Here is a 25,286-nt window from a genome sequence, read left to right as displayed (position 1 = left end):
CGGCCGATACGTAACGGTAATGGCCCAGGCCGTTACGCGATACAGGGCCGAAACGGGCACCCCTCCAATTCTGTGATCGTAACGGCCGTTACGGCTCCATAACGGCTGTTACGGGCCTAAAGAAAATAGAAAAAAAAAAAAGAAAGAAAGAAAAAAAAACCATTCCTTTTTTTTCCTTTCTTTCCTTCTTCTCCTCCTCCTCCTCCTCCTCCTCCTACTTCTTCTTCTTCTTCTCGGGCTGCGGCTGCGGCTGCACCCCCCCGTTTTCTCCTTCTTCTTGTTCTTCTCTCGTTCTCTTTCTTTCCCTCTCGTTTTCTTCCTCTTTCTCATTTTCCCCTTCTTTCCCTCTCATTTTTTCCATTTCCCTCTCATTTCTCTCTCCCTCTCTCTTGGTCTCGAAAAAATGAACAGGTGGCGTGGCTATAAAACAGCCATGCACCTTTTTTTTAAAGTGGTTTGCGGCGCACGCCGCTTACTGCACTTACACTGTTTTAGTGCACATGGCCCACCTTGATTTATGTATTGTATTATATATCCATGCCACCCATCAGTTTTTCCTGATCATTTCAAGGTATGGTCCCTAAAATGAAGCAGATCCAGATCTCAAGTGGACCGCACAGTAGGATTGAAGGCCCACTGTGCACTTGCATTGTTTTAGTGCATGTGGCCCACCTTGATTTATGTGTTGTATTATATATCCATGCTACCCATCAGTTTTTCCTGATCATTTCAAGGCATGGTCCCTAAAATGAAGCAGATCCAGATCTCAAGTGGACCACACAATAGGATTGAATGCCCATTGTGCACTTACATTGTTTTAGTGCATGCGGCCCACCTTGATTTATGTGTTGTATTATGTATCCATGCTACCCATCAGTTTTTCCTGATCATTTCAAGGCATGGTCCCTAAAATGATGTAGATCCAGATCTCAAGTGGACCGCACAATAGGATTGAATGCCCACTGTTAAAAACTTATTATGGCCCACTGTAATGTTTATTTATCATCGAAACTACTGATAAGGTTGCATGGACTTGGATCAAGGAAAACAAAAGTCGCAGCTTAAAAATAAAAAAATATAATAATAATAATAGTTTTAATCGTGGGAATTCAATCCCTACTGTGTAGTGCACCAAAGATTTGGATTTGCCTCATTTTTTGGACCATGCCCAGGTGAACCCAGTCAAACAGGAAAATTAAAGATAAAATCAAAAAATTGAATCATGCTTATTGTTGCAAACATGATTTGCCAAACAAATATGGTACTTGTTTACCTTTCTGAAATACATGCAAAAGAGCAATACATCCAAATTCTTAGTAAAATTCAGAATCCGAAGCCAATAAGACTAAATCATTTAAGTCTAGTGGAACACCCAATTCTTTCTACCACATTGGAACAGAAATAAAAGTGAAATTATTTTCGAAGAATCAAGCTGAAACAGCCACAAAAATGCACAAAAGGAATCCAAAAATCAGGCCGATATAAAACTTAGGTAAAATGAGTTGGCAAAAAGGATGGACAGCATGGATATACAATACATACATCGTGGTGGGCCCTATGTACATGGCCGTAAAAATTATCCATGAGGCATACATTAACTCAAAATTAATAAATTAAATTATGGCACTATTGTTGCCATGTCACAATTCCAAAATTAAATTATTTAAATGATTTTCACCGTTAATTTGTAAACACTTGTTTTTTCTGAAATAGGATCATTTGATATTTTTCATTCATCACTATTCAATAAATATCCACCAATCCATTAGTGAGATAAAGTGCTAATAGATTGCATGAATTTAACGTTGATTTGGGGCATCAAATGGTCCACCAAATCAGCTCTAAATCGACAACACTATTTACTTGAATATAATTTCAAATTTTTTCTCAAGATTTATTGGGAAAAATTATATTAATTTGTTAGATATATGAATTATATAATTGGACATAAAAGTCCCTAGATTGTATGTTGAAATAAAATGTACACAAGTCACAAGGTATGTAATACACCAATACCTACAAATATGAGATATTTTGGTATTAGATTCATTCTAATTAATTCATATTGATATTATGTACTTAGATAATTAAATATAAAATATCTATAGCCAATACCAGGTTGTCTGGTTCATAAATTCATCAGATAGTCCGATACAGCTTCTCACTAAAGAGTGGATTGTTACACCACCATAAACATGTTCCAATTTATAAATGAATGCATATTTGGAATGTTTAGAATATTCCGGATTTAATACATATTTTTTCATAATTTTTTTGCAAAAAAATAAATAAATTTGCACCGTTACGCCCCCGTATCGCCGATACGCCCCCGTATCCGTATCGGTATTGGTGGGCACCGTTACGCCAACCGATACCGATACGAGATATCTTGCTAACATACTATTCTGGTTATTAGTCAGTGATTTCCAAAACAAGCCTAAGATATATATATATATATATATATATATATATATATATATTGAGAGCTACGAGAAAAGAATACAAAGCTTGAAAAGCCCCAACAAACAACTAAAGGGGGAGGGCAGCAGAGGCTGCCTTAACATAAACCGCCCATTCCTTGACTAGCCTTATAACATTAGAAATCACCTCATTCACCCTCACTTTCACATTCCGGAAACATTGCCCATTCCTGGAACCCCATACAACCCATAACACGGCCATAAGGAGCAACCGCCAAAAAAACTTTATGATCTTTTCCAAGTCCTCCACCACGCCACACCCATAACAATTCTTTGACTGTTTTTGGTATAACCCAAACTACCTGAAAAGAAGAAAGGAAATAGATCCATATCATCTTAACAAAAGAACATGAAAAGGTGGTTGATGGATTCCTCATTTCCCATGCACATTAGGCAAATATTAGGGAGAACCATCGCTCTTCTTTGGAGGTTGACAATAGTTAGAATTCTTTTCCGACCCACTAACCAAAGAAAAGCAACAACTTGGGGAGGGGCCCCATAAAACCAATTATGAAATGAATGAGATGGAACCGAGGAAGAAGGCAAAGGGGAGATGAAGTAATAAAGCGATCTAGCTGAAAACTTCCCAGAACTATTGATGGACCAAATGACCCTGTCCTCTTCCAACTGCTCCAGCTTTACCGACTGCAGGAGGGCCAACAAAGTTGCAAACTCTTCAAACTCGATATGGGTTAGGTTTTTGCGGCAAGGGGGGTTCCACACAATCGACTCCCCAACCCAAAATAACACTCCACCAATGAACAAATCCGTCAGGGGCAAGACTAGCAACCACAGGAAACAAAACCTGAAGCAGCTGAGTCCTTCACCAAACATCAATCCAAAACTGAATACGAGATCCCTTACCAACTTTGAAGGAAATACCCCTGCTCACCAACTGATGCGTGGCCATAATCGCCTTCCAAGCTCCCAAAGTTCTGTACAACGAAGACACTTTGACATACCAGCCGCATTCTTGTACCCCATACTTGGCTGAACTTAGCTTTAATGCCAATTTGTAGTAGGGGGATAAGCATTCTTTAGAAGTAGGTTAAGAAGAAAGATTGGTGTAAGAGGGTAATCTTATACCATGTTTAAGAGATTTCTACCGTTTTCACCGCCTATGAAAAGACCTTATTACCAAAAAGCTTTTCTTTTGTTTTCAATCAACCAAAGCCATACGGCATCTATTGATCTACACATCATAGATATACATAAATATACGTGCATACATATAACCTGAATGCTGATGTCAATTCTCCGACATAGGAGATCTTTCCTTGATTTATCTGAACAAAGAGTTGAAGAGGTAGGAGCTAACTCACGCTCACTATTAGGCTGGGGTGTGCGCACCTTGAGAGCTATCCACATGGACCCCACATGTCACACGTGTGAAGAAGCGAAGAGAAAGAGAGAGAGAGATGACTCTTCTCTCTCCTTTGCTTCTTTCTTTTCTCTCTTTTCTTCTCTCACCATTTTTATTTATTTTTTTATTTTGGGGGGGTCTGGTTTACATCATCAAAAGTTTGTAATCCTACCTATTCATGCACCAGAATTGATCAAAATCTCTCCGCTACCACTTCCATCTACCATTGGCCACTTCCATGAACAGTCCGATCACCAAAATCTAGCCTACTAAAATTTTCCTAGGTGAACCAAGATCCCATGTTGGGGGTCTCAACTGAATCTTAATGCATACGCCCAATCACACCCGTATGCCAGTCACAAATGTAACATCTCAAGGTGAGTTAAAACACACAATACTAGGATGTTAAAATCCCCATGCGTCCTCAGGTCTAAGGATTAATCAAAGCTAGTAGATGTCTAAGTCATTCCTGTTTGATCATGATGGGCCTCCTGAATTAGAGACGGGGCTATTGTCCAATTCAAGTTGCCAATCGAGTCTATAACTAGGTATTCTCAAACACGATGAACACTTGCGCTCTAGTGTAGGGTAGAGCAAGGCACCAGGAGCCCGATGGTGGAGACTATCCATCCGGAGTCCTGGTCTCATCTTTGGTTACCATCACATAACGACACAAAACATAATCATCAGCTGCTCAATTTGCTAAAGTGGTCATGGACATTTAGGGTATTGAGATCTATGAACAACAACTCTCCCTTGGCTAGTGGCTGTTATGACTAATCTCATCTTCCCTAAGGACAACCAGATGAATCCCTCATTTTCGACACATGATTATAACATCCATGACATTTACCAAACATAGGTGGTCATCTAAATCCATGATCATAGTCACCATTGGATTTCTAGGGCACACAACCCAAACATGCTAGGTTGGTAAAATCTTTTTGAAATGACAATATTACCCCTCCCAAATCCCCTAAACCACAACCCTAACCTTTGTTCTCTTTCTTCTCCAAAATGCTAAGCCTAACCCTACCCTCTCCACAAATGTAATCTCTCTCTCTCTCTCTCTCTCTCTCTCTCTCTCTCTCTCTCTGTGCGTGGATGGATGGATGTACACATTGGTTTGGTCCAGATCTTATGAAATTGGTAGGGTCCAAGTTGAAAGTGGCTGGGGCCTCACATGACATCTTTGAACAGTTAGTATCATCCATAAGATGGTCTAGATCATCCATGTTTGATGGTCCAGATAATCTTGCATTTATGGGGCCCACTTTACAAGCGGGTGGGTCTCCCAAAAAATGTCATTTTACTCCTTAATAATTGAACAGATCATATTTGACAGCACACACCAAGTGATAGTCTAGATTGTCCATGTGAGGTCCAAATCCTATCATTGGTGGGGCCACTTTATAAGTGGTTGGATCTCCAAAAAATCATCATTCAACTTTTGAATGAATGGATCAGATTTGACAGTTCAGATCATCCATGTGATGCTCCAGATTATCCGACCTTGGTGGGGCCCACTTTACAAGGTTGGTCTCTCAAAAATCATCATTTTATTTATAAATGAACAAATTAGATTTGATGGCCCACACAAAGTGACTGTCCAGATCATCCATTTGACAGTTCTAGATCTTTGGTTACTTGTGGAGCCCACTTTTTAAGCTTCTGGATCTCCCAAAAATCTTCGTTTTACTCAATTTTCAATGAACGGAACAGTTTTATTGGCTTACACCAACTGACGGTCCAGATCATCCATTTGATGATCCATATCATGTCATTGGTGTGCCCCACTTTAGAAGCGGTTGGATCTCCCCAAACTCATTATTTTACTCGTTTATTTAAACCAGGGGCTAAAAGTTTTCACACATATTGAGGGCTAAATAGTCATTTAACTCCTTTATATTTAGGGGGGGGGGGGGGGTAAAAAGGTCTTTTTCCGTGGTCAACAACTATAATGCCTCTGACATGGTTGTCACTTATTGCCAACAGATGTTAACCATAATCATAATGTCATTTCTGACCAGATGGAAAATAGAAAGGGTCATTTGTGAGTTATGCATGGAGACTGGTGTTATTTGTCAGTTCATTGTAGAATGGGTTTCAAATGTAGACCAATTCAGGGGTTGTAATCTTTTGTTTCTAGGAGTTTGGTTGGTTCGCTATCTCAGCGTCCCTAGTTTCTGATATTTCTGTTTTTCTTTTCTGTTGTATTTCCTGCTTCTTAATGAAATTGCGCTGCTCTTCAAAAAAAAAAAAATATATTGGAGTTTTTTGTTTGCAAAATATACCCATCCTTTCTACTTTCAGTGACACAAAATTATAAACTTTCAGGCAGTGATATACAATAATACAACTGTATAGCTGAAAGAGAAAGGATGGTATGCTTGGCAGTTAATGTGGGTGGTGGTAGCACAAGGTATTAAAAAACGGCTACGTAACAATGAAGGTGGTAACTGTTACACATTATAGGGCTGTAAAGGTCGTTACTTAATGGAAATGGTGGTAACCATTACATGTTACGAGGCCGTAACGGCTGTTACAAGAAAGAAAAGAAAGGAAAAGGCCATTGTTACCGTTATGGAATACCGTGCTGTAGCATTTCCCTTTTTAAGTTTTTTTTTTTTTTTTTTTAAAATTATTTTTAATATACTGTATTGAGGTACATCCGAGTCATGTCATGGATCCATGTGGACAACGAATCGTTGAACAACTTCTTCAATCTTTAAGGCTTGGAATTGTTGGGGGGAGCAGCAGTGCTCATTCCAGATTTAGGACTTGGAAGTGGGTTTGGTGATCTTTGCCTGAGATTCATAAAAGGGCTGCTAAGCGCCGAAGACTACCCGATGTGGATGGGTCATTGTCGTCGACTGTTTATGAACAAACTTGTCCATGGAATCAATCCCACTAAACATAGTTTTCATGAATTTTATTTGAAGTTTAGTGTATACAGATTTATATTTTCAAACTCTTCGGTCCAGCTTGATGCCATGTAATTCTTGAAAACTTATTAGAGATTGGGTGATGGGCCGATGGCACATTTTGATCAATTAATTTGATTATTAGGCCAGATATAGGGATGTGTACATTAAGAAGAGAAGTCCAAAAAACAGTAGATGCATACATTTTTTTAGCTGATACTGTTAATTTTTGTTCCTGCTATTGCTTCTCAGTAGACCTTTCTCCATTTGTTAAATGGAAATTTTTGCTGTGTTGCTCTATGAAAAGCTCGAGTGCTACTTATGCATAATTATTTTAGATAATATTGGCAAGATAAAAGTGGTATTTAAATATCTGTGTTGGATCCCAATCTGCTGCATGTTATCCGCTGTTATTTTCTATAGCAAGATGACTATGTGCGTGCTGTTCTTATTTATATGGAAGCATCTCTAATCTTCTAGAGGAGCATGTCTATGTAACAAAATGTGTTTCTTTCAGGGCCTGGAGAAAAGGAATTTACCATTGGATGAAGAGGATGAAGTTGTTAGTGCAATAACTCTCATCCTTAGTTCTGTTCCTAACAAAGAGCTAAAGAATAATTTGTTAGGGAGACTACTTTCTTCTAGCTTTGTATCTATTGAAAAACTTGTAAGTGTTCCTGGGTCCTTTCTCTTTTGCACTTCCTGAATATTGGGTTTTATCATAATGGTTTTCTGTATCATTACTCCATTGCAATCTCAAATTTTATTAACTTTGCATCGGATTGCACACAGATAATTGTCAGAATATGAGACTGGCATGGAATGTCAGATTTGCTGAACTATGCACAATAATATCCATGGAGCTGGCAGTGTATATTAGTTAATTTAGAAAGTAAATATTTTATCATCTTGACCATATCTATTTGTGTAGGCTTTACTAATCCTGTTTCTCTAATTTATCATTTCTAAGGTCCTAAGAGGAAACCTAAATAGTTTTACAAAGTTGTTTTATTTTTCAAAGAGCAGTTCTGTAAAAAGTATAGTAATTTTATTTGTTAAATTGGTTTACTTTTTTTTCCCCCTTATTCTTTCTTAATACAAACCAGTGTTCGAAATATCGGTATCGCGTTAAGTATCACACCCTTGGGATACAGATATGCATCGGTTATCGCATGGGATATATCGGTTGTATCACGTAATGTATCAATGTTGTTGGAAACATTGGGAAATTAGGCGAATTTTTCAATGAAACTTCAATGATTGTTAAAAAAGACATCAACACACATTTATAGATCAAAACATTACTAAAAATAAGTGTACATAATAGGTTTTCTTTTTATGCGGTCCTAATCTATGCGTTGTCTAACTAAATTGATGCAAGTATATTCAAAGTCTATTCATATAATTTATAAATGTAAGAGGATGTGTGGAAACACAAGCAATATATTCAAAAGAAAAAGAAGAATCACTAGATCAGGTTATATACATGTTTGATTTTATGTTTGGACACAAAGATTGCAACTGATTTGCAAGAAAGTGGGAATTTTTGATTTTTTTTTCAATTTTCCGCAACTCGGTCCATCTCCTCAAAATCTCGAAATTGAAGCTCCTAATCCATGATTTTTCATGCAAAACATGAAAAACCATGGATTTGTAACAATTTGACACTGATTTAGTATGATTTATAGAAAAAAAAAAGACTGAAAAAAAAAAATGCTCACCGGATTGAATATGTGAGATATATCGCACTACTTGTGAGTTTCGTATCGCACATGTGGGATACAAGATATATCGTGGGATATATCGGCCGATATTGTCGATATTTAAAACAATGATACAAACAATCCATCGAAGATGCATATGGTAAGAGAATTCTTTGTGTTTAGGTGTCCAATAGGTTCAACAGGATTTGGCTAGGAGAAGAATCCTGGTGTCTTGCCCAAGAATCCATATGTCTGCTGCTGTCGTATCCTTCTGACTTGCAAATTAGAGACGCTTCCCTACAAAAAAGATCATCGCGCACATTAGTCATGTTGCTATAGGAAATATATTCCTACTTCAGGCGTTCATGTAACTTGGTTTTTATGTTTATGGATGGGGTGTCTGGAAGGTATCCTGGTTCAGTTTAACTATTAATCTTCAAGCCTCTGGGTTTTCTTCTCAGTAAGAACCACTTAGATTGGGCATGAAGTTAGTCTAAAATCCTTTTTAGATTATGGGGTCTTATGTAATTATTGCATACATGCATAGTTCTCGTAACAGGTATACATGTCTGTCTTCACGTGAGTGATGCATGCATCTGAATGCACATATATATAAAATTTGTACCTACGATGCATGCATATCCTTTTGCTGCATGATGGATATGAGCACCACGGGATGGGTGATTGAGGGAGGGTCCCTTTGAACTCTATTTCTCCAAAGGAATCATAGGTCTGGAGTAGGTTAGTTGTCTGATGGAGGGATTGGTAATAAAATGATAGCTGATTTTTGCAGCAAAGATACCCTAACTTTGGCCATTGAATGAGGCATTCTGGCAGGGTGGTCATTTCATGACAGTGATGAATCTGTCGAAGATCCTCCTGCTGTGAGGGAGGTTTGGCATTATGTCAAATTCAGTAATTTTCCTAGAGAATTGTGGGTATTGAGGAGAGGATGGTTGTCTGAAGGGAGATGGAGGCTTCAGGACTAAAAGTTACAGATTACAGTAAAATGACGATGATGAATTTGTTCAAGAAATCGCCTACCAGATATGGTCTTGTATTTTCTTCTTCTTGACCAGCAAGGTAGGCTTTCTTATTGTTAGGGAAACATTTGATGACAATGATGAATCTGTTCAAGAATCTCCTACCAAATATGGTCTTATATTTTCTTCTTCTTCGGCATAATGTACAACTCAGTAATTATGCTTCGCTTCTCCTTCTGCTTCTTCTTCTTCTTCTACTTCTCCATATCCTCTTTTTCTCCTCCCATTTCTTGTTCTCCTTTCTCTCCTCCTCCTTGTGTTCCTTCTCCTTCTCCTTCTATTTCTCCTTTCCTTCTTCTCCTTCTCATCTCTCCTTCTGATAGAACTGATATTATAATCTTTGAAATATTATCCGGGTGGTGAACATAATTAAAATGTCATTGATTAATTGGAGGTCCACATTGGAAGAATTTGAAGGAAGATCTAAATTTGATATCCTAAGAGAGTGAAAGTTACCTCTCAAAAAAAAAAAAAAAAAAAAAGAAAAGAAAAAGAGAGAGAGAGAGAGAGAGAGAGAGAGAGAGAGAGCTCTCAAAAAAAAGAAAAAAAAAAGAAAAAGAGAGAGAGAGAGAGAGAGAGAGAGAGAGAGAGAGAGTTGGCTCTCAAGTTCAGCCTATCCTCGCTATTGGATGGATACTCCCCAGGTCTGTGGAAGCTCAGCCCTGATGGTAGCTTGTTTGGTTAACTAGAGTGCATTTGGGATTGGTGACATATTGAGAGATGAACATGGCTCCATAATTTATAGCTTAGGGCCCACTCGAATTGAATCTTTGATTAGAGCAAAATTATTACCTATGAAAATGGGGTTGGGAATCTTTGTTAATCTCATGGGAGGGTCATTAATGGTGGGAGCCAATTCATGCAATGCTACAGCTTGGGCCTTTGGCAAATGCTCCCTCCTTTAAATCTTTCTTATATATATATACAGTGTTCGAGTTGTTGGTATCGCTACAAGTTTCGCAGGCCAGAGATAAAGATATAATATCGTTATCACCGATAATATCGCCGATAACCAGAAATGCGGGGAAAAAGAGGGAAACATGAGGAAAACGATGGATTTTTCAGTGAAACTTCAAGACATGCCTAAATACACATATTTACATATTTAGGAATAAAAAATTGCGAAAAGAATACATTACATAATAAGATTTCATTTAATGGGACCTAAAAAGCACGCGATGCCATAAAAAATCACTTTAATAGCAACCAAAATGAGTTTATATATTACAAATGCAGCTGACATACACTAATTAAGACACGTAAAATAAATGAACTCAAAGATGTCAAATCAAGGATGGATTGGATTATCCAATCAATGTGGTTTTTGCATGATAGAGATGTACATGTGACAAAATCTAACATAATCGAAAATGAATTTTCGCTTCATCAAGATCTGTGTGACCTGATCAAGAGGTTGGATGGCAAAAAAAAAAAAACATTACAATGGCCCAACGAAGTTTTTAATGGTGGGCATTTAATCACCACCGTTTCCCTTAGTGTGGTCCACCTGAGATGCAGATCTGTCTCATTTTGGACTCGTGCCTTAAAATTATCTATCAAAATAAATGGACAACATTGATAAAATATTTATCATTATGATGGCCCCACAGAACATGGACCCATCAATCCACGGATCCAAACAAGTCACACGTGCGCATCATATAAATCAGTACGCTCATCGTATTGAGTCAACTGTGTGGGGCCATAAGTTTTGGAGCAAACTAATATTTATGTTTTCCCTTCATCCAGGTTTATTAGACCTTATGAACAATTTGGATGGAAAATGAACATCATGAAGGGCCCCAGGAAAGCTTCAATAGTGGATATCATTCCCACCACAACTTCCTATGGTGTGGACCACTTGAGCCTCATATCTGGCTACATTTTGGGCTCATTCCCTAGACTAACATATCAAAATGGATGGATGGTGTAGATAAAACAAATATATCATGGTGGGCCTTATAGAGCCCTGACAGGAGCATCCATCTCTAGGCTCTAGATATGTGCCAACAAGCTCTAGATCTACGCCAACGCCGATTTTCCCATAAGCAAAGATATTGTGAGAACTTTTTGAGAACTCATCATATGTGATGTGAGTCCAAAATCTGAATGGTCTAAGTGATGCAACACTCCATGAAACCTCTATAGTTCAATTTTTGCTTTCATCTAAGACTTCAGTGGGCCATTATAAAAGAAAACATTTTCTCCCTTGATTTACATCTTTCTTCACTATGGCCCACCAGAGTTTTAGATCAGGGTAAAATTTGGTCCCTGGGAGTTTCATGGGACTCCGTATCACATGAACCGTTCAGATTGGAGGCCCATTACATGTGTGAAAAGATACCTATGTGACTAGTGTAGCCGTGCACGATTAAAAAGGATGTGGATTATCTATGACAGGTTAAGTAGTGAGACTGGCTATTGAAGTGACGTCACCAAGTTATGTGGGTCCTATCATGATGTATGTGTTGTATCCACACCGTCCATCCATTTGGAGAGAACATTTTAGCGCATGTTCCAAAGAATTAGGCGGATCCAAAACTATAATGGACCCCACCACCGAAAACAGTGGAGTGAGTTACACTCACCGTTGAAACCTTCCTAAGGTGCACTGTGATGTTTATTTGAGATCCAATCTGTTCATAAGTTAACACAAATATTAAATAAGGTAAAAACACAAATATCAGCTTCATTGAAAACTTTTGTGGCCATTAGAAATTTTTAATGGTGGGCGTCACTCTCTCCACTTTTTTCTGTGGTGGGGTCCACTCAAGCTTTGGATCTAAATCATTCTTTGGCTCATGACCTAAAATGGTCTCTCAAAATGGATGGACGGTGTGGATACAAAACATACATCATGGTGGGACCCACAGAACTTGGTGACGTCACTTCAGTAGCCAGTCTGGCTACTCAACCCATCAGTAGCGCATCCGCGCCCGATAAAAAAGGGCTCCGAACCCTTTCTTTTAATCCAAGAGACCCAAAAACCCCTGAAATCTTCCCCAAATCTCCAGATTTCTTTGGATTTTTTTTTTTTCGCATTTCCTTCCTAAATCAATTCCGTTTTCAGGTAACAATCTAATAGAAGAAAGAAAAAAAGGGACTCGAGATTTTCTTTACAGTAACCTACGAATGGCGAGCTTCGATTCAAATGGCCCACCAAATGCAGCTTCCAATCGGGGCAATCTATTCTACAGGTGTAGAAATCCACCCTATTGAAAGTTTCCCCCCCCTCTCTCTCTCTCTTCCGATTTTTTCGGAATATTTCTTCCGACATGTTTCGTATCGTTGGACTGCGACGATATTGCGAACACTGCTGACAACTGGACTTTTCGCAAAAAATCGATAAAATCGCCGAAAAATCGGCGATATTAGGAAGAGAAACGAAAATAGGGAGTTTCCGTGTCGCAACTCTAGCGATACCGAAATTATCGGCGATAATTCAATAATATCGCCGATAATTTAAACACTGTATATATATACACACACACACACACACACACACACACACACACACACATATATATATACATATACATATATGTGCCTTTGGAATATACTCTACTCCATGGTACAGTTCTTATGCAATAAAGGGGTTGTGGCAAAGTTTCTCCTTTTATCATTATGTGTGAGCTTTCCAACTGGGTGGACTATCATTATGGTTTTGAAAACAGTATGGCTGTATCATAACCATATTGGTCCTCACCGTTACAAGAAGGGTGAATAAGTTGATTGAAAGAAAGGGCCATATTGACCTGCATCAGCTATTACAGTCCGATATGGGTCGGCTCAACACAGATACGGGGCCGATATGACTATAAGGCTTCTTACTTTTTCACTTCTTTATTTGTTTCAACCCTAGAGGAAGCTTAGAAACTTATTTTAGACTAGATTTAAGCCTGTTTTGGGATCAAAACACAAGATTTGAGCGGGATTTGACAAATCAATGTGGAATAATGGACCATTTTAGGGAAAATCGTGAAAGGGGTCAACCACCATTCTTTTTTCCTTTTTTTTTTTTTTTGTTTGTTTTCTCATCATTTGTTTTTTCCCCCTTGAATGGTCACACCAATTTTATTTGAAAAGGTAAATATTTCCCAAAGCAGAGTGCTACAAGCCAACCCCACAAGAATCAAAAGAAATTACAGAAAAAGGATACAAATAGCTTGAGACAGAAGGCCCGAGTGATCACATTGAGTTTTGCCCTCTTGAAAATCTCATTAGGAGATCGAATACGGTTATAGAAGCATCTCTCATTCCACTTAGTCTAAATCGACCAAAGACTAGCTAGATGCGCTAATCCACAAGAAACTTTCCCTTTAAGGCCAATCCCTCCCCCGTTGCATGCCAAGAAGAAGTCTTCAATTGATCTTGGCATCGCTCAATTACAATGGGATAAGTCAAAGATCCTGTTCAGAAACTACATGGAGGGGGATTGGGTACAACCCCTGCTTCTCCTGAGCTCGTAACAGGCTAGGGCTCTAAGGGACCCATTGTGATGTATGGGTTTATCCACACCGTCCATCCATTTTTCCATATCATTTTAGGGTATAAGCCCAAAAATGAGGTAGATCCAAGGCTCAAGTGGTCCACCCCACAAGAAGCAGTGGTGATAATGACGTCCACCATTGAAACATTCCTAGGGCCCACCATGATGTTCATTTGCCATCCAACCTGTTCATAAGGTTACATGGACTCGGATGAAGGTAAAACACAAATATAAGCTTGATCCAAAACTTCCACAGTTCCCATGAAGTTTTTAATGGTTGGTGTTTAATCCCCACTATGTGGTCCACTTGACTCTTGGATCTGCCTCATTTTTGGGCTTATACCCTAAGATGATATCAAAAAATGGATGCACGGTGTGGATAAACCCATACATCAGGGTGGGTCACTTAGAGCCCCAACTTGTTCTGAGATTGGGATAGGTGGGGGTAGTACCCAATCTGCGCCTGTTCAACATTGCTCTAGGAAAAATGTGTTGCAATAGCGCTTGGTTTACTGACTTTGCATCCAAAGGTAAAATACACATGTTGGGGAGAATCATGTCTCTTTTGAGTTTTTCCATCATAAGCACCCTATTCCTTGCCACCAATCAAGATAAGAGTGGGGACCTTTATAATGCCAAATCACCCCCGTCGAGTCCACAAACTGTCTGACATTTAGCATATGGGACACCTTGCAAAAAGATCGAACTGAAAATTTACCAGACTTCTCCCACTACCAAGCCCATGCAACCCAAGAAGAAAGGATCTGATGTCGACCGTGAAGAAAAACAAATAATCTTGCCATATGCTCCACTTTCGCATACAAGAATTTCTTGAGACCAGGAGGTGCTCACACCACTGGGTCACTCAACACTTCAAAGCAGTTTGAAATAAAAATCTTATGGTTAATCACAATATTAATCAACCCTAGAACCTGGATGCATAGAGGGCTATCAAGACACCACCCATGCATTGAGAATCTGGTCTAAGCCCCATTCTCGATCGAGTACTCAATTCCTTCCATGAATCTTGTGGGTAGTCTGGAAATAGCCTTCCACAAAGGTGATTCCTCAGTAAACCATCCCCCTTTATTGACCCCAAATTTGCTATAGATCACCTGCTTCCACAATCCTTCCTCTATCTCGAATCTTCTAAGCCATTTACCCAGTAAAGCCATCTGTATAGATCTTAGATCCCTTATGCTTGCCTCTTCTTGTTTAACCAGTTTACAAACCTCAGACCATTACAGAAGATGAAACTTATTTGAGATGTAGATCCCTGCAACAAAAAGTCTCATAGAACTATTTTCAATCGTATCAAGAATGCAAGTGGGGCATTGAAATAACGACATAAAATAAAGGTGCATATTGGATTATTTTGTCTTGATCAGAGTCATACGGCCTACAAGCGAGAGATATATTCTGTTCCAACTCGTGAGTTTTTGCTGTAACCTCTCAATCACCTTGTCCCATGTTTTGCGGGCTTACTGATACACAGAGGGAGACCAAGTACGAGGATGTTAGGCATCCAGCTTTACACCTGAACATCCTTGCTAGGATTCAACTTCTGTAGAGGACAATCTAAATTGTGCAAGGTTTTGCTTTTGTGGATATTAACCTGCAGGATTGAAACAACTTGGAAGCATCAGATGATCTTCCGCATATTGTCAACCTTCACCACCTCCACATCATAAAAAAGAAGGATGTCATGAGGAATCTGGAGATGTGAAATCTGAAAGTCGACATTTTCCACTTTGGTCCCATTAATTAAGCCCAATGACAATCCTTTATCCAACGTTCTATTGAGCACTTCTGCCACCTCAACAAATAAGAACGGGGAAAGCAAATCACCTTGCCTTAGGCCTTTCGAAGATCTAAAGAAGCCTTTTAGGGAACCATTAACCAAAACTAAAAGCTGAGCTGATCTGACACTCCTAAATCCATTTGTGCCACTTCATGCCACATCCCAGCCTGTCCAACATGTAGTCTAAGAAACTCTAATCTAAATCATCATACACGTTTTCCAAAGTTTGCAGATGATGCCTTTTTTACTTGCCCTTTTCATCTTCTTTTTGTTGCATTTCATGAAATGGGCCATAACCACCCAAATCATGCTTGGTTTCTTTTTTCTTTTTAGGGCCTGATTAGTTAACTTTCAGCAGGTCAAGCCTATAGAATGATAAGAATGTTTTGGTTTAGCATTGAATTTGTGTTAAAAATACTAGAACATGATAGATGCTGGCGTTTTACATTTGTACTATATATATATATATATATATATTTCAATAATTTTCAAAATCTTTGTGCCAAAAAGAAAAGAAAAGAAAAGAAAAACCCGACCAATGCAGACGTGTATCATCTGGTACACCCGGTTTTGTATTGTTTTTGGGCCTGGCTGATATGCTTGTCAATATTGTTATTCAAAACATTGACCAATATGACATTATTGATCTCCCTATGGGAATACCAATTTACTTGGACGAATAATCAAAGCGATCCTATTATGTCAAGACTTAACAGGTTCCTGGTGTCATTGGAGTGCGAAGAGCATTTTCTGGGCGTTTCCCATATTGTCATTCTCGGCTATACTTTGGATCACTACAAGATCACTTTGGAAACTTAAGGAGATTCGTTGGGCCCGATTTCTTTTTTGCTTCAATTGATGTGGCTTAAAGAGGAAGGGTTTGTTGATAAGGTTAAGGACAGGTGGAACTCCATTCAGGTGGAGGGGTGGGCTGGTCACATATGATGAAATTGGGAAATCTCAAGCGGTGCATCAAGGAGTGGAAAGGAAGCACATTGGTACGTTAGAAGACAGAGAAAACTCTATTCTCGAGGGCATTTGTGAAGGGAAATGGGATAATGATTAATGACACAGAATTCTATCATGGAATTGGGAGAACTAAAAGCAAAGTAGGATCTAGAGTGCGATTCTGGAGGGGAGAAGGGTGGCAAAAAAGAGTGAAATATATAATACTGTGGTCAAAATTTACTTGAACCTCATCTTGGAAGACGGTTGAAATCATCCCAGCTTGGACAATTTACAATTCGATAGGATTATCAGGAAGTGGATTGGTTGGAAAGGCCAATTCATTTAATTAATATGCTGGACTTAGAGAAAGCATATGATTATGTGAGTTGGGAATTTTCTGCATTATATGCGAAGGAGAGTGGGTCTTGGGCCATGAGATGGAGGTGATGGATGAGTGAACTTTAAAGGGGTGTTAAGATGTTATGAAACTGTATCGTGTCAAATAAATAAATTGAGATAATGTGTTCGGTGGTGAGGAAGGTGTGCAGGCCTTGGCTAATGAATTTTGTACTCTCCCTTTGATGTATCATCATCTACCATTGGTGTGTGTTTGTGTGTGTGGCAGCTGGCTTAGCAGCTGCTGGTCATTGTGGAAAGACAGCTGTCAGCATGAAACAGTATCTGTCTCTGGGTGGTTGCATTGTGCTAATTAAGGAAGCTTTATCTAATATGCCAATCTATCACATGTTGCTATTTCTATGCTCGACTAGTGTTATCCACTGTCTTTAAAAATTACAGAGACTTCCTTTGGAAGGTAGGGAAGAGAGGAAGAACTCCACTTTGTAGGATGGAATGTGGTAAGTCTCGGACTTTGTGCAGGAATAAAGATTTGAAAATGATGAATAGGGCCCTCCTAAAAAATGGTTATGGAGGTCATGGCCAGAAGAAGACAGCTTATGGAAAAAAGATTATAGCATGTAAATATGGAGAGCAAGAGGGTGGCGCACATTCACTTCTTCTCATTATAGGGCTTCAGGGAAGGTGATTGTAGAAGGAACTGACAAGTTTATGGGTGATATGGAGTTTATGGTAGGGGATGACACCCAAATTAAGTTTTGGGAAGACATTTGGAGGGGTGAGAATCTACTTAGGAGTTCTAGATTGTGCAACAAATCTTCCAGCCGACATTCAACTCTCTCGATGTTATGATATGGTGAGGAATGTGTTGGTTTGGTCTCTTGCTTCTGTAGGGACTTGGGAGGAATGAGGGGCCTCTCATTCTTCTTTCAGTATTGGTGATTCTTATCTTATCCATTGCTTTGATGGATATTTATAGCTTTTCTCCCTGCAGGCTACCTTGCAAAAATTTTGTTATTGAAGAAAAAAGATATGCAAAACAGAACTAGGTGATTCCTGGCGACTGTCGTAGTTCAAATTTTCACTGTGGACCCTAAGAAAGGAATGAGTTAATATGGTAACTATACATACTGATATAGGTTACAGCATACAGTGTGCACAACACAATCATGTTCATGTCTATGGTTTTGTGGAATAGTGGTGTAAGCCTATCATGTCCATGTATATGTTGATAACTATTAACTGGTATCCATCTGTTGTCCAGGCCGGTACTATGTTACCGGGACAGCTCTTGCCACATTTTTTTGAGAGATGCTCTTGCCACCTGATGCAGCTTATTCTATTAGTAGTGTTAGTATGCAATCAAAGATCTGTTTGACTGATTTTTGTTTATTTAAAGCTCGCATCCCCATATCTTCTTCTCTTCTTTATCTACGTCATCAATTGGCATTGTTTTTTGTTGTCTTCAACTTTTCATCACGAGAGTGCTATCTTTGTGCGGCTGTTAAAATATACTCCTCTTCTAGGTTGCTGCAGATAATGACCATTCTTTGAAGCAAAATCCTGCTGCTTATACACAAGCCTTGAACTCCGCTGCCAGAGGACTTTATAGGTTGGTTCTTCATGCCAAAAACTATGTTGTGTGGTGCATTTAAAGCCAGTCCAAGTAGACCTGTGATGTCAATGGCCAAAATTTGAATGTCATTCCACATACTGATTGTAGCGAAGTGGCATAAAGAATTTCCACATTCAGGACTGCCAACTTTAAATGCTGACGATTTGTGAGAATTGTTTATACGATTTGCTACATGGAAGCTGAGCATATTCTAACCATTAAGCCAAACACTCTGTGTGAACATTGACTCTCAATAGGATAACCGCAGTGCAATTTGTCATGTTTCCGCAACTTATTCTGGAGATGGTTTCCGTTAAAGTTTTTACTAGAACTTCGATGATGACTAATTAACAGCAACATCTAGTCCTTGGAAAGCATTAAAATCATCAGCTTGTATCAGCATAAAGAATATCTTTAGACTGCTTTGTGGTTCTGGCTTGCAGTTCCACCTCACAGATTCATATGAAGCTCTGGCTATGACTTAGTTGTCTGCTAGAAACATTTTTGAAATTTCTCTTCAACCATCTAGTGTGGCTGCCATACTGTACTTAACTGGTTGCAGGATGGGAACTGTCTTCAGCCATCTAGCAATCCCTCTCTCAACTGATCTTGTTGAGGATGATACTATTCTGGCCTTACTGAGAGTTTTTTGGCCACTGCTGGAGAAACTATTTACATCACCATATATGGAGAGTGGGAACTTATCCACAGCAGCGTGCCGAGCCCTTTCACAAGCAATTAAATCCTCAGGTTCATGTGCTAATATTTGTTTTGATTGAAAATGATGCCTCCACAATTGATGATGTATTGAGTTGTCGAATCTGTTTCTTTGGCAGGCCAGCATTTTCTAGTACTATTACCTAAAGTACTTGATTACCTGACCACAAACTTCTTATCATTTCAAAGCCATGAATGCTATGTCAGAACAGGTAGTGATTCATTTATGACGGCTTAGATTTCATACAGGATGGTATTTGCATCTGTTGTATTGTTTTTCCCTGTTAATGCAGTGACCCTGCGCATTGAAGCTTACTTTTTCTTCATTTTCTACCTTTGGTATGCATCCATTATCTTCATCAGCCGCTGTTGTCATCGAAGAATTTGGTCACAGAGAAGAATATGGGCAATTATTCATAAACACATTTGAAAGATTTACCTCAGCAGCTTCTATAACAGCGCTTAACTCTTCCTACATATGTGATCAAGAGCCTGATCTGGTGGAGGCCTATACAAACTTCACTTCTATATTTGTCCGATGCTGCCCTAAGGTTTTACTTCTGTTAATTACGTGCATCTTGTATTTATATTTTATCATTTCCTTTGATTTATCATTTATTGCCACGGTAGCGGCGAAGGACCTGTTCAACAGTGATATATGTTTCCAGGAAGTAGTCGCAGCTTCTGGCTCTCTGCTTGAAGCATCCTTCCAAAAGGCGGCTATATGCAGCACAGCTATGCATCGTGGAGCAGCTTTAGCAGCCATGTCATATTTGTCCTGTAAGCAGTGTATTTTATGACAAGGATACTCCAATTTCATAAAAGAGGAATTATATGATACATGGCTTACCCTTGATAGAGTGGAATGGCGAAAAAGGATACATGTAGCCAACCCCAATTAGGTGATGATGGTGATGCCTGCACTTTGCACAGGGTACACAGTTCAGTTCTGACAAGTGGGCCCAATGGTTCAGCAATCTGGACTATTAGTTTGTGAATCCCCCTGTGGATGGAGAATGCCCCAAAAATCTCCTAGATCAGAAGATCCAAGGACCAATATTAGAACCTTTTTTCTGTTCAATGAGGACCATTGTCATATTTGTACGTCTTCTTAACCATCTATCCATAGGGCACAAATGGAAAGTTGGTACTCCATCCATGGTTAGACGTGGACCAATGGTCTGGTTACCAAACCATGCACCCCAGTTGTCAGAACTGAAAACCCGTGGATACTTTGAAAGATGTGTGCTATGTATCATATAATTCCTCTTCATAAAATTGAAATGTGTTTTGCAAACTTTTGAGGTGGCTTATCAATAAAGTTGTTACCTTTCAAAAAAGAAAAAGAAAAGGTGTTAAGCAAACTAACCCAATCTGGTATTCATTGTGAATCTGATCGGAGCCTTTTTTTTTTCTTTTTTTTTTTTCTGTTCTTAGGCTTTGTTTAATTATTTCTTTGCTTACGTTGCTCTATTGTGTCTTATGATAATCATTCTTAAACGTTTTGATAAATATTTTTCGTATGCTAATTCATCAAAGAAAAGAAAAAGGAAAAAAGAAAAATACATTCTATGCCCTAGCATACGTCTGTGCTCTTACATGGATTGCATATATGATATTTGGAAGCCTAGAGATTCAGAGTTTTAGGGTTTCTTGTATTGGATGCCTTAGTCCTCCGTATCCGATGTCCAAATATATGCACATGCACAGGTTACATCAAAGTATAATAGTTGGCCATGGCTACTTCCAAGTAACATCTCAGTGAATACCACGTGGCTATTGAAACAATTATGATTGTGGACCTCATGGTTTATTATTTCTTTAGGATCCAGAATTCAAGATTCTGTCATGCATTGTTCCATCTTCTGGAAGAAAGTTGCTTGGAAGACATGCAGCTTTATGATAACCATTCGATTCTGTTGGGTGGTCTTCTGTGGGCATATGTGTAATATTAAGATTGGTGTTTGGTTATTTTTGTTGCATATTTTGTAATATAAGAAGACCCACCTTTTCTACTGTTAAAATTTCAATTTCATGGTTTTTTACTACCTTTTCATTTTATGCATGCTCCGTTTTTTAGCCTGTTGTTATATCTGGGCGTGGAGCACTCTTACACTGCGTTACATTTGTGACTTTTCAAACTGGTTCTCGAGCCTTGCAGGTTTCCTGGAAGCTGGACTCAATTCGGTGCTGGAATCTATGGCCTGTATAGTTGAAGGATCATTGAGTGCTGTAACAATTCAGGTCTTATCTCATACTGGTGAAGGACTCATATCAAATGTGGTTTACGCTCTACTTGGTGTATCGGCGATGTCGAGGGTAGGCATCCCTTTTGATCTAAGTCCTTGGAAGAACGGCTTTATTTTTCTATGCATTTCCATTATTTGGTTCTGTATTTGTGAATGTGGTGTGGTGATTCATGAATCATGATATGGCATCTATCATTTGGAAACTCTAGGACGAGAATCACCTAGCAATTATTCCTAGACAAAGATGATAGAAAATTTGCAGCTGGCAGGCTCGTCTTTCTTTATTTTCTTTTCCTTTTTTTCTTTTTTTGGTTCTATTTCTTGTTGTTCTCCAAGGCTGCTAACCATGTCACATGCTAGAACTTCTGAATTGAACTGTCTAACCAACTCAAAGTTTCTTTAGTCCCAAGGGGTGGGAAGTGGGAGCATAATTTTAAATTTGGATGACAAAATCCCATCAATATGAACAATTTTTACGACCATTGAACTTGTAAATTGGAGAAGTGCCTTATCCTCCTGGGCTCTCTGAAGGACAGCATTTGCAACTTTCTTGGATTTAACTGATGGACTTGGACTTGGACGTGGACATGTTGGCATCTGACATGGATAAGGGTGTCAGATATGGCAACTTTAAGATGGTTGATATACTGTCTGTTTCAAAATAAATATTAAATATGCCATGTAACTAAATGTAAGACACTCTAAAATAAATAATATAAAAAACCCATAAATATAATAAAGTAAAATGATATTAGAAGGCTGGAGTGGCGACAAGTCGCCATGCCCAACATCTAGGAGTTGTTGCATTGCACTCGTCCAGCCTTTCAGAAGTACTTACTTCAGCCTCCTTTTCTCTGTCTAAAACCTGGCTAACCAGCCTTGCCTGAACTTTTTTGTTAAATTTTCACATTTATTTTCCTTCACTGACATTGATTATGACTGCTGAATGGTTATCCTTCCCAGATCTTATCATCTACCTTATTTTTTATTACTTTTTATCTGGGAACATGTGGATTCCATTTTCTGTGCCACTCATATTTGTCAAGTTCTCTTCATGAATGCATGTCTATCAGCACTTGTGATGTCTTCTATTCTTAATAAGTAAAGCTCTTAGCTAAATCAAGTTAATCATCCAATGTCGTACTGTGAGCAGACATCCTTGTCATACAGTGAGCAGACATCCTTTGAGATATCATGCTTATGCACAATTTTGTTCGACTAACCTACCAGTGACACTTGTATTTTTAACAGGTTCACAAGTCCGCGACAATCTTGCAACAATTAGCAGCAATATGCAGTCTAAGCGAGAGATCAACCTGGAAGGCAGTTCTATCCTGGGGTTCTTTACACGAATGGCTGCACTCGACGGTCTCTCTTCCTCTCCCTGTCCCTCACTCCTTATATGTGTCTGTAGATGCATCTGCATGTCAATGAATTTAGGGCTTATAAACTAGAAACTCTTACTTGGAACATGGATGAGTGTTATTTCTGTTGTAGTCTTTTTTATTGGAGTTCTTGTGTTATAATAATGTGATTCAAACCCACAATGGTGTTTTTCCTGTCGTAGTTTTTGAAACGGTCAAATCCACTATGGGAGCTTTAAAGACTGAAACTACCCTTTAGGTCGATTTGAAGTCAGTGTTTGTGTTTGGTCAACTCAAAAGCTTGAAGTTCTCACCTCAACACACACACACACACACACACACACACACACACAAAAAGAAAAAGAAAAAAGTAGAAGTTTTGAAGATCTCAATTATGTTTTCAAACCATCGTAGCTCTCTATTTGTACATTGTGTCTCTATATATATACAGACATGCATACGCACACATGGACACAGTACGGTACCGTGAGGTCAACCTCATGGGAGCTTCCCATGAGGTTGAGCTGTGTGGGCCCCACCATGATCTATGTCAGACATCCACCCCATCAATCAGATGCACCCTTCCATGGTCGCCCACCGGCCTAAAAATCAGGCCAATCTGACTTAGGTGGGCCACACCACAGACCACAGTTGAAAGTAGATGCCCACACATTGAAATATTCATGATTGTTTATAGGGTCCACTGAGATGTGATTTAGAATCCAGCCCATCCAAGTTTCAACCACATCCAAGGGTCCCACCAAGTGCTTTCAGATGATTTAGGCATGATTTCACATGGTTTTGGATGGTATGACCTGCTTGAGTTCTGGATACGAATCTATATATATATATATATATATATATATGAAGTTTTGAAGGCTTGTGATATTTATGTGTTGTATATTTTGTTTGGGTTGCAGTTAAAATGTTTCAGGAAAAAAATCTGTGCCAGATTCTAATGAACAACCTTTTCAGGACTAAAATGTCCTTGCAGAGTTAATTTTAGCTGCTAGACTGCACCATCTTCATTAAAATAGCATTGGTATTGTTGTTTCTGCCTTTATTAGACTGTCAGTAGCATTCTGTTCATGTACCATACACGGCGAAACCTGAAACATCTGCAGCTCAGGGATTGTCTGAATCTTTGAAGAGATTATACCTTGATACTAAGAGGATTTGTAGGATCCCAATGAATGATCAGGATGTGGATGCTGCCCCAGGATGCACCCGTCTGTACACATGGGGCCCATGGTCTGGCGATCCAGGTTGTTGACCTGACTGCTCCCATTGTGGATAGGAGATAACCCATGTTTTGATTTAGTGGCAACATAGGTCTTTGTTTGCTACAGATTTCATTCTTAGGTTATTTAACTCTCCTTTGAATAATAACACAGGTGCAAGCGCTTCCAGCTGAGTACCTAAAGCCAGGGGAAGCAGAAAGCCTGGCACCCACATGGCTGAATGCCCTTGCAAGTGCAGCTTCAGATTACCTTGAGAGCAAGACCCGTGATGCAGGAAAGGATGATCCTGGCTACATGCGAGGGAAAGGTGGGAGAGCTCTGAAGCGTATTGTCCGAGATTTTGCGGACACTCATCGGAATGTTCCAAATCTTACGTGACATGTGAAAGATTACCAATCTGGATGTTGCCAATCTACAAGCTTTTGCTCCTCCGAGGCCCTTAAACCTGTTGCTGACAACTCCTGTAACGTAAAACTGTAAATGAAGGTGTGTTTGGCAGCTTGGTTTTGAAACTCGGTGGTTCGAACCCAGTGCTCATTGCGCCACAATCAAATGCTTTGTACAGTATCGATTCTTGTCACTGAAATTTTGTTACCACGCCCACAATTTGAGGGCTTTTTTTTTTTCTTTTTTTTTTTTTCTTTTTCTTCTTTACCTTGAATGAAAATCAAGTGATCTTTCTTGGATGTGAAATTTTAAACTGTCAGACAGAGATACTTTGAATTTATATTTTGTATCTGCTGGCATGTTGCAATGAAATCAAGCTGATGAATTTTACTGTACTTGTTGATCGGATGGCTGTGCATATTTTCACAAAGAACTAAACGACTGCTCACATTCCAACGATTCCCTTGCCCTCGCTGATGCCTGGAAATGCAGTAGCTGTATCTTGAATTAAGTAAATGATTTTAGAAAATGCCGGGAGGGTCCAATGGTGGAAATGCTGACCATTGAAATTGCCTCTTCTTTTCGTCATTAACAATGAAGTATTT

At 39.0% G+C, this 25,286-nt stretch overlaps 1 protein-coding gene across 14 annotated transcripts in view; it reads left to right on the top strand.

The window, feature by feature from the left end:
• The window catches only part of LOC131239206 (transportin MOS14), a 57,996-nt gene extending 32,920 nt beyond the window's left edge, over positions 1–25,076 (top strand). For 12 of the 14 annotated variants that reach the window (XM_058236792.1, XM_058236790.1, XM_058236789.1 and 9 more), the window contains 9 exons: positions 7,285–7,434; positions 18,635–18,720; positions 19,286–19,473; positions 19,560–19,652; positions 19,804–19,991; positions 20,109–20,220; positions 21,602–21,759; positions 22,941–23,057; positions 24,448–25,076. In XM_058236792.1, coding sequence (XP_058092775.1) covers positions 7,285–7,434; positions 18,635–18,720; positions 19,286–19,473; positions 19,560–19,652; positions 19,804–19,991; positions 20,109–20,220; positions 21,602–21,759; positions 22,941–23,057; positions 24,448–24,672 — 1,317 coding nt within the window. In that variant the 3' untranslated portion in view covers positions 24,673–25,076. Of the gene's footprint in view, positions 1–7,284; positions 7,435–18,634; positions 18,721–19,285; positions 19,474–19,559; positions 19,653–19,803; positions 19,992–20,070; positions 20,221–21,601; positions 21,760–22,940; positions 23,058–24,447 lie in introns of those variants that run through there. The other 2 variants (XM_058236793.1, XR_009168086.1) reach the window with 2 other exon arrangements.
• The last annotated feature ends 210 nt before the right edge of the window (positions 25,077–25,286 follow it).

This window comes from Magnolia sinica, chromosome 3, assembly GCF_029962835.1.
Source record: "Magnolia sinica isolate HGM2019 chromosome 3, MsV1, whole genome shotgun sequence".
NCBI lineage: Eukaryota > Viridiplantae > Streptophyta > Magnoliopsida > Magnoliales > Magnoliaceae > Magnolia > Magnolia sinica.
Note: the sequence above shows the minus strand (reverse complement) of the source record. Positions and strands in the feature narration are given on the sequence as shown.